The sequence below is a fragment of the Antedon mediterranea genome, chromosome 10 (assembly GCF_964355755.1).
Source record: "Antedon mediterranea chromosome 10, ecAntMedi1.1, whole genome shotgun sequence".
Classification (NCBI taxonomy): domain Eukaryota; kingdom Metazoa; phylum Echinodermata; class Crinoidea; order Comatulida; family Antedonidae; genus Antedon; species Antedon mediterranea.
Genome location: NC_092679.1, coordinates 7,767,945 through 7,778,308, shown reverse-complemented (window position 1 = coordinate 7,778,308; position 10,364 = coordinate 7,767,945). Strand labels below are relative to the sequence as shown.

General features: G+C 32.4%; 1 protein-coding gene across 4 annotated transcripts in view; it reads right to left on the bottom strand.

Moving 5' to 3' along the window:
- Positions 1 to 3,128: 3,128 nt before the first annotated feature.
- The window catches only part of LOC140060457 (calcium permeable stress-gated cation channel 1-like), a 29,802-nt gene continuing 22,566 nt past the window's right edge, over positions 3,129 to 10,364 (bottom strand). For all 4 annotated transcript variants that reach the window (XM_072106676.1, XM_072106675.1, XM_072106678.1 and 1 more), the window contains 13 exons: positions 10,007 to 10,087; positions 9,596 to 9,719; positions 9,188 to 9,321; positions 8,764 to 8,883; positions 8,512 to 8,570; positions 8,289 to 8,383; positions 7,937 to 8,133; positions 7,735 to 7,794; positions 7,242 to 7,404; positions 6,874 to 6,979; positions 6,521 to 6,688; positions 5,315 to 5,481; positions 3,129 to 5,007 (listed from right to left, as the gene is read on the bottom strand). In XM_072106676.1, coding sequence (XP_071962777.1) covers positions 4,834 to 5,007; positions 5,315 to 5,481; positions 6,521 to 6,688; positions 6,874 to 6,979; positions 7,242 to 7,404; positions 7,735 to 7,794; positions 7,937 to 8,133; positions 8,289 to 8,383; positions 8,512 to 8,570; positions 8,764 to 8,883; positions 9,188 to 9,321; positions 9,596 to 9,719; positions 10,007 to 10,087 — 1,648 coding nt within the window. In that variant the 3' untranslated portion in view covers positions 3,129 to 4,833. The remainder of the gene's footprint in view (positions 5,008 to 5,314; positions 5,482 to 6,520; positions 6,689 to 6,873; positions 6,980 to 7,241; positions 7,405 to 7,734; positions 7,795 to 7,936; positions 8,134 to 8,288; positions 8,384 to 8,511; positions 8,571 to 8,763; positions 8,884 to 9,187; positions 9,322 to 9,595; positions 9,720 to 10,006; positions 10,088 to 10,364) is intronic.

The window sequence follows — 10,364 nt, the reverse complement described above, 5'->3', positions numbered from 1 at the left end:
TGAACCCTGACATGTCAGATGCATTATGGGCATGAAATATTTGTTCAAACTCTGCGCAAAGGTCAGTTTATTGAAGCATAACTTTTGACAAACATTTTGATACCAAACTTGTTTTAATTTCATAAGTTTTCGACGCATTTTCGTCAAATTTTCTGCAAGCTACACGTCTAAAACAGCGGACTAAGCTCCCGAGGGATGCCGGTGCGCGTGAGAATCCCGAATTCCAAGTCGCTTTCGGGATGTTTTTTTTAACATTCCCGGTGAACAAACAGCGGCGACGACGCTCTCGGGGCGGCTCCCGATAGGCCTAGGCCCCATATGGTCATCGTCGGATGAGTCAGTCAACTAATTTCTTCATAATTTCGAAACCGGTCATTCATAATGGTCAAGTTTGGTCTTATTTTGAAGAGAAGAAATAGGTTCTGATGAAGAGATGAGTTTTATTATGAAATATTTATTAATTTTTGTGCATTTGGTAGTCAAAGATAAATTACAAATTTTTAATAATTTTCCTAAAATATTTCTAAAATTTGCATAATCCATACTCCGCAAAAATAAGTTGTAACACAAATTTGATAACATATTTGGAAATAAAATGTCCTTTGCATTATTTTTGTTTTTTAATTTTTTTAATGTCTGTGTTTAGAAAAAAAGTTAGGGTTAATTATATGACATATGCTTTTTGGGTCCCAGGGGAGCAAAATAAACTTAGGGGTCAATGGGTTAATTGCGATTACTATCCCCAGTAACTATAAATGTGTGTGTGTTTTTATTTTAAAGTCAACAAAAACATGTACCTGTTAAACATCTGCCAAAATTGTTATTGCCTAAACAAACTGTGTATCATCATTTTAATGAATTATTTAATAAAAATTGCGTAATTTTACAAACTTGTAAACTATTTTAACGCTTAGGGGCGACTTTGCGTTGGGGCGACTTTGTGTTGGCGCGACTTTGCGATGGGGCGGCGACGTTATTTTATAAATTTTTATATATAGTTTGAATATTTCGGTTGATTTTTACATTTTTATATGTAGGCCTACTGTATATAGAGAAATCCGAGATAAAGTTTATAATAACAACAATTTTGGAGTTTTTTTGTACGGGACATATTGTGGGATTCTGCGCATACTAAAAATCAATAATTATAATATATTATTAATAGGCCTATATTGCCATATGCCCATATATTGTGTTATAATCATCTTATATGGCCATAGTAGCTAGTTTTGTCAAAAAATAAAAAGGTCGAAAAATTGCCAAAATACGCACTTTTTAAAATATTGTTAATTATGCAATAATATTGCTATATATGTGCATATGTTATGCGCGATTTGAACGATTTGCGCAATTTGAAATTGCGCAAAAAAAATCCTTGCGCAATTTGAATTGAAACGTGTGTTTCAAATTGCGCAAGCAACGTATTAAATTGCGCAAGTAATCTGCAAATTGCGCAAGGTTTTTCGACAGATTGTGAAATCATGCACACCCATATTTTTATAGTAATTTCTAAGAATGATTCAAAATTAAAGATAAATATCGCATTTCCTTATTTTAGTAGTGCAAATATTGTTATAAGTTAGCATACCGTCGAAGAACCGACGAAGGAAAACGAAGCGGTGGTGTTCCACCAGGCGGGCGCGGCGCGGGCGGCCGGCTATACTACTCTAGCCTAGCTAGGGTCTGGACTACTGATACTGACTAGGTTACATGGCCTAGCTTAAACTAATATTAAAAACTTAATTTTTACATTTATTTTGATTTATTTCAAGTTACAGTGATAATATTATTTAATTGTAATAATAAATGTTATGTATTTATTATACACATGTTATCTTCGCATTTATTATGTTTTATTTTGAGTTATTTAGTTTCCAATAAATTATTATAATACCGATTGTCTGGTAGAATTTTGTTGCGCAATTTGAAAATTTACAGTTCGTTTTCAAATTGCGCAAAGGTGTCATATTGCGCAAGAACTATCTTGCGCAATTTACAAATTGTGCAGCGCAATTTAAAATTGCGCAAAGATTTTCTTGCGCAATTTGAAATTGCGCAAGTTGATTGCGCAATTTCAAATTGCGCAAAAAAATCCTTGCGCAATTTTAAATTGCGCAAGAATTCTTTGCGCAATTTCAAATTGCGCAAGGATTTTTTTGCGCAATTTCAAATTGCGCAAATCGTTCAAATCGCGCATAACACATATATTGCGTTATAAGCATCTTATAGACGTATAGTAACCATTTATGTCAAAAAATAAAAAGGTTGAAATATGGTCATTTTTCAGAAAATGGCCTAATTTCGACGTTTTTATTTTTTGACATAAATGGTTACTATAGCATAATTGACATGCGCATGTTTATTATGCTATAGTAACCATTTATGTCAACAAATAAAAGGGTTGAAAATTTGTCATTTTTTCGAAAATTTCCTTGTGCTATTAGTAGGCCTACAGGGATTTTTTTCAGAAAATGGCCAAATTTCGACCTTTTTATTTTTCGATAAAACTGGTTACTATAGCATAATTGACATGCGCAAAACCCATTATTCGACTCTGCGCATGTTTATTATGCTATAGTAACCATTTTTGTCAAAAAATAAAAGGGTTGAAAATTGGCTATTTTTCGACAATTTCCCTTTTTTCCCATTTTTCGATAAAACTAGTTACTATACGCACTTTTTAAAATAGTGTTATTATGCAATAAAATTGCTATATATGTGCATATATTGAGTTATAAGCATCTTATAGACGTATAGTAACCATTTATGTCAAAAAATAAAAAGGTCGAAATATGGTCATTTTTGGAAAAAATCTCTGGACTATAGTAGGCTACAAGGATTTTTTCGAAAAATGGGCAAAATACGCACTTTTTAAAATAGTGTTATTATGCAATAAAATTGCTATATATGTGCATATATTGCGTTATAAGCAACTTATAGACGTATAGTAACCATTTGTAAAAAAATAAATGGGCAAAACACGCACTTTATAAATTCTGTTATTATGCAATAATATTGCTATATATGTGCATATATTGCGTTATAAGCATCTTATAGACGTACAGTAACCATTTATGTCAAAAAATAAAAAGGTCAAAATATGGTCATTTTTGGAGAAAATCCCTGTACTATAGTACAGGGATTTTTTCGGAAAATGGCCAAAATAAGCACTTTTTAAAATAGTGTTATTATGCAATAATAATGCTATGATATATGTACATATATTGCGTTATAAGCATCTTATATACGTAAATATGGCCATTTTTTGAGAAAATCCCTGTACTATATATATACTATACTATATAACAATACAAACAAACTTTATTTCAAATACTTTTTTTAAATTAATAGGACCTATATTTCTTTACTAATTTACTAATAATACTGTATCTATAGGTAAGGTAATATTGAATACATTACATTATATTTAGGAGCAGACGAGTATATCAAAAGACTAATTGAATTGATGATTTGCAGTATTCTATTGATATACATTAAACCAATGCTGACGCCTAACATGAAATAATGTTAAAAATAGGGGTACGGTTTGTTTTTAATCACTTAGTTTACCTTATTTATAGTCATATCTTTTATGTAACAAAATGTATAGATACTTATAGACAGTGGGTTTCTTATTCCAGGGCCTAGCTTGAATCCACAAGATCTTATTATCTGCTTGCCACATATCTCAATTCTCTTTCTGATGAACTCAAGTTGTAGCTCCATCATTTAATTAAACAGAAATTTAATTTATTTTCATAATGATGATTTTATTATCAAATTCTATTAGTTAGTTTTAACTTAGTTTTTTAGGTTGTTTTTCAACAACTGCACAAACAGATTATCCCTCTGTCTAAAGATGGTTAATAACATAATTTACATTGAGGAATGACTACTTTCATATAAAATAAATACAAATTATTCTATTTCTACCAGGAAAAACCGGTTTACATAATATGAAAAGGAAAATACAAATAATTACAATATTCAGATATTACACATTAATTTATTCTTTAAAATCTTTTAAATTATGTTAAAACTACTTTGACTATTTATTGCCACAGATGTAAATTAAATGCAACAATATTTGCTTTTCCACAAAACATACAATATAAAATGTACAATATGATATAATCTGCTATGTATTACTTTCTTTATATACATACATTTTCAGGCAAAGAGGAGCTCTAAACCGTCCAATGGTATTACTGGAAATTAATTAATTCATATATTCATTATATTTATATAACTCTAAATATATCACTAATGTATGTAACAACAAATAATTCTATGAATATTACTAAAGTTACTTATATATTATCTTTATCTTATACAAGTTAGTAATACTTATCAGGATAAGGCTGGTCAACACTTGTATCATTTTCATCAAGGACGCCATTTATGGCAACAACCAGTACAGTGGTGGCATAACGCACAGGGCAAAGGCCCCTGGTTTAGCACTCCTAAGGGGCCCTTCAACATTACATTATTAGACTTGTCATTTTCTGGGGCCCCTTGAGCCCCTAGGTTTAGCCAGTGAGCGCTTATAGCCATTTCACCACTGAACCAGGAAAGGATTAGTTGGAACTAGAAAGCTGGGGACTAATAATGAAATATTCGTTTACAAATTTAAGTGTGACAAAATAGTAATTGATACACTGTGAAGTGTTTAGCTTGTCTTTGCTCCATTGCATTCATTAAACATATCCATATTGTAATTTAACAGTAGCTTGGCTACGAAACTTGTATCCAGCTAAACAGACATATCCAGCTAAACAGACATATCCAGCTAAACAGACATATCCAGCTAAACAGACATTGATGCTAATAATATTATGATTGATAATGATTAGTTTCAATATTATTGCTAGGCTCAATAACAGTCGCTTTACTGTCAACATCCGCAGAAGGTCCCATTGTACCATAGGCATGTCTTGGCAACGATGACGTTACCTTAGGATCGCTCTCACCATCTCCTTCTTTCATCAAAACGTCGGGAACAAAATTCTGAAGAAACAAAAACAGATTGTGAAAATTAAAAGATGTGTTAAAAGATGCAATTATAAGTGTTTAGTCTTTCAGGTGGGAAAGCTGTTAGCTCCTTTACATACATTGCACACTTTATGTGTGCTGATCATTTTCCTATATTTGCCTACTGGGTAAATAAAAAAAATGTGTTTTACAGCATAATGTAAATAAAGTATTTGTATATTATTATAAAAATGTAAAGAAGATAAGAACATGGCTGGGACACCGCAAATGAAGTTAGTACTTAGAGTGCGTGTGTGTTAGTTACATATGAAATGATACCTACCTTGAGTTCAGTTTCCTTAATAGTACTTGGTTGTTCAATATTATCAAATTCACTATAACTAGGAGGTATATAGCCAGTCCATAGATGAAAGCAAAATTTAGCCACGTAATATCCAATACATATGACGAGAAATATTGCTGATACAATGGAATGAGGATCTACAGATCCTGTTCAAAATAATAAAAGAAAATTTAGTTATAGAATCCCTCTTACGTTCCCATGACACAAATGAGGGGCAATGTGTTACAGGGACATTTGGGTCCTAAATGTTTTCCCTAAGCCCCTTTCTTACAGATGTGCCTGCAATATACCGGTATTATGGTGGCATCGTGCCGGTATCGTTACCGGCATATACCCATTCTCATCGGACTATCGTGCCGGAAATATAACCGGTATATACCGGCTTTCTGTGAGAAAGGAGTCGGGCATATTCGGCCAATAAAAAGTCTCTGACAAAATAATTATTGAGGGCCTCCTTTATTATTATTTTTGTCTAGCGATATATGGCGGCGAATTTTAAGTTACAGATTACTATCTTCCTTTATAGCGTATTTATGCAATACATGCTATGTACAGTATATTGTGCATATATTATACAGGTACAGCAATTAATTAGCCGTCATCAGCAATCTGTAAAACACCTTAGAAGGCTGTACAAGGGTCAGGCACCAACAAAGAGCTATTGCCTAGCCTAGGCCTATAGAGTACTGTATGCTACAAATTTCTTCTTGTCCCCTTATTTAAGCAGCTCTCTTATCTCATTATCCCTCCAGTTCGACATTATTATTATTATTGTTAATTGAATTGAATCGGCGCCAAAGTGATACACTTGACCGCTCAAGGTGTCAAAGCCTCGACGGGGAATTAAATATAACCCCGGAATATAACGGCGTTACGTTTTCACAGAATGCCCGTCTGGCATTGCGGGGAATATCCCTAGAATATTACTAGGTCTAAAGCAGGTCCTGTCGAGACGACCCGTTCTCACAGAAAATCATACCGGCATTGTAATGGTATATTCCCGCAATATTCCTAGCGCAGAGCTCTGTGAGAAAGAGGCTCTAGAGGTTTTTCTACTCATTGAATAACAGAAAAAGTTCTTATTGATTACCATTTCTGGTATTAGTTATCTGGCTTTAGAGTCTATGGCATCATCAATCGGAAACAAAACTACAATATTGTAATAAGTTGTAATTTGATACAAACCTAATCTTAACACAGAGAAGAAAAGTATTGAAAGCTGAAGAATAATCCCCGAAATCACAACAAAGTTGCCAGCGCTATCGTGGATTCCCTTGTCAATTCTAGATGGTGCATATGCAAAATATATGTTGTAACGATCAACCATATGCTTGAATATGAAATACACCATACCTACAAAATAACAAACATGATCAACAAAGATTCTGCAATGCAATTACAAATAATTTAAATTAAAAATTATTTTCAGTAAACCTGACTGTCTGTATACAGTAGTAGTGTGTGGGCTCCAAAGAATAAAACAAAATATATTGTTCAAATTTATGTATGGACTTAGCAAAATGGTCATTAAAACTTACCAAATGGGACTATAAGGGGACACGTTATACTGTAGGCAAATACTATACTAAACAGTGTTAACATCCATGCATAATTCACACCATATTGGAATTCATAGGCTAATTTCTGGAAAGAAAGAAAATTAAAAGAATAATTTTTTAGTTATTATGAAGTTTTCTCCTTAAAATTATTAGGAAATGGTTGGATAGAGGGGAGGGACACATAGGTACAGCCTCATATGTCTCAAGGTATAACATTTAGCTGTAGAAAGTATTTCTATATCTTTATTGGAAGCATTGGAAGAAGTTATTAGCAACGTTTAGTTTAAACCAAGTCCCTGAAATTACAAGGCAACTACCAGGCCATTCTACTGGCTAATACAGCCTACCTTTCTAGCAGTAATTTTTTCTGCTTCAGATCTCGTCCAAACCATTGTGATAATGTATAGAAATAGCTCAGGGAATCTGATCAACTCAAGAGCAGTTCCGATAAATGCAGACGTGATGATGTAGTTTACAAAGAAAGCTCCGTTGTCAGGTAGAAACATACAACTAAGAAACATTAAATGACATAAGACATGAGATATATGGCCAAGATGGACATAATCATGATAATTACAATAATATTCATAAAGATCAAATTTTATTTTTGATCTTGGAATAAAAATGTTGATGAATGTGAATGAATGGTATTATGATATATTGAAAATTACATGTCAAAAATTCAAATTATGGTATGTTGAATTGACTGTGCATTTAATCTAGTTCTATACTAACATGTATAAACTTTCATTCAAATGATATATGTGGTTATCAATCCATACTCATGAGGATGAAAGTAACATTGATGTAAATGATTTTAATCAATAGCCCATCACTTACCCCCATCTCATCTTAATGTTTTCTTGATCACTTAGAGTATACTCAAACAAGGCCTGGGCACTGAAGATTAACCAACAACATATATTTACTGGACAGTCATTGAATTGATGTTACAGCATTTAAAGGCTATATACAATTTTAATTTTTGAAATCATAAATCAGTCATACAATTAATTCACTAAATAATAAGTCAAGATCGTACCTTGCTAAGCCTAGAGAGGGCAGTATAAGCAGCATCAACATAAGAAAGACATAAGTTTTGCGCATTATAACATGATTTAGCGTTGTACGTGTCCAATGATATTCAAAGTAGTAGCTGGAATAGATTACGAGCTGTGGTAGGAGGGCAGCAAACATCAACAATAGCAGTGTTGGTAAGAACTGCGATATTACAGCAGACTGTAAAATAAAAAAATAATTACTGTATGTTGTGTTAGTCCAAAGCTTTTGCTTTTTTGGTTTTATTACTTCAGTCTGTATTTATTTAAAAGAAAAATAAATGCATACTTGAAAAGAAATGAAATAAATATTTATAGAATTTGTAAAATACTTACATTCAAGTTATCAATGGCGTTTTTATAATTTGTACTGTCAAGACTTGTTAGTATAACAGATGGAGTAGTCAGGAAAAACAACACCAAAAATAAACCTAAACAAAAGAGAAATGCTTTTAACTGTCTTGTATTCAATTATTTGCTTGCTGATGATTCTCTCCTCAATCAAAGCTTCTTTCAATTATTAATTTAAGCATTTAGTTATTTTAAAATGAGTACTTACATATATTTACTGTTATTACACTGACCCACCATTTTAAATTGCTCACAGAAAGATTTTGCCTGAAAGAAACATTAATAATTACCTCCATGCAACATCAGAACTTCTTTAACATTAAAATAGCATTGCTCTTTACAGTTAAAACCAACCAAGATATGGACAGAAGAATACTACCAATTTAAAGGTGCATGGTCAACCATAGAGATATTATATCTCTATGGGTCAACAAATAAATAAATATAGAAACTGACCTACCAGATAATATCATCAGGCCATGGAGCGTAATCTACAGTCCAGGTGGTTGAGTGAACAGTGCGACTAACACTAGACACAGTGGGTGGTCCAGTCTTTAATGTGGCATAATCACTCACAATCCTTAAAAAAAAATACATCCTTTACATAATCCCTCTGATCTCACACATAAAATATTTAAGTTAAAAAGTTAAACCACACTGATGTTTTGAGAATGTAAATTATTACTCAATATACTTTCTTATAATTATAAGCTAATTTATTCAATTTATTCTATTTCAGCACAAGCTTCCAGAAATGGATACATTAAAATTAAAAAACAAAAAGCAAAACAAGATACAAAACAAAACATAAACAATTGAATACTTAGAACGTCGTCAGTAAGAGTTTAAGATAATTAATATGTACTGTAAATGATCATTCTAACCTGGCACCAGCCTCTACTGTGCTCACTGTGACAAACGCCATTCCCAAGTTACTCTGAAGTGCACTCTGTTTTTCTGTCATGACAGCAGATGCCAAATGGTCTGCTTGCCTTGAATAATATTCTATAGCATCCACCTATATTAAATATAGAACCAGTATAATTAAAGGCTACTAAATGTATACAATAAAGGTAATAAGGACAGTGATATCTCCCAAACACTCTTCACTTGAAAAACATTGTTATAGTGATGTGAAACTGCACTAATAGTACCCCAACAATTTTTCATGGACAACAAGTCAAATATATATTTTAGTTGGTGTTAAGTATTCACTGGTACATGATTAAACATGATATTATTTTTATTTGACAAAACTTGAAATTAATATTATTTGTATATCTAATATTTACCTTAGGCCCTCCACAGCAATCATGACAGCCAATTTGGCCACACAGTCCCGGACGTAGAGTGGGAGCAACACCACTAGATTGCTGCATAGACTCGCACGCAATACGATTGGCCTGTGCGTCTTTTCTGGACATTGAAAAAAAATCTTTTTAGATTTTGACTAAAATTCAACAAGAAATACAGTAATCTTTACTAAACTAAACGGATGTAATAGCTATTACAGAGTCTAAATGTTCACAAGATAGTGAGATAGCAATTGCTAGATATGTAGCATTTCGGAAAGACAAATTATCAGCAGCTGGAAGAAAATCATCTTCTCTTTCATCACTCGATTTTTACTTTACTGCCTCCAGTTTGTCTTCGGCTTGGTTGCAAAATGTGATATGAATAAACAATATAAAAGTAAACTTTACCTTGCCTGATCCAAGTACTGTAGTCTTGAAATGTCATATGCAAATTGAACATCAGTCACTTCAACATCAGGATAGGCCTCCCTGAAGACAAAAACAAAGTTTTTAGAAATAAATACCAAGATGACTGAAACTAATTTTAAAGTTTATTGACCTATATATTGATGTCTATTTATTTCATTTTTTTGTTTTAATTATTTATTAAACCAACTTGTTCAAGCTGCGATCTTTTTGGTCTACCTTTCGTTTATAATCGGTTTTATTGTGAATTAAAATATATTGCTTTTGTGTCTAAAAGCTGGAATTTCTGAGAATATCCCTAATGGTTCCGTCAACTATGATTGATTATTTGCTATTATTA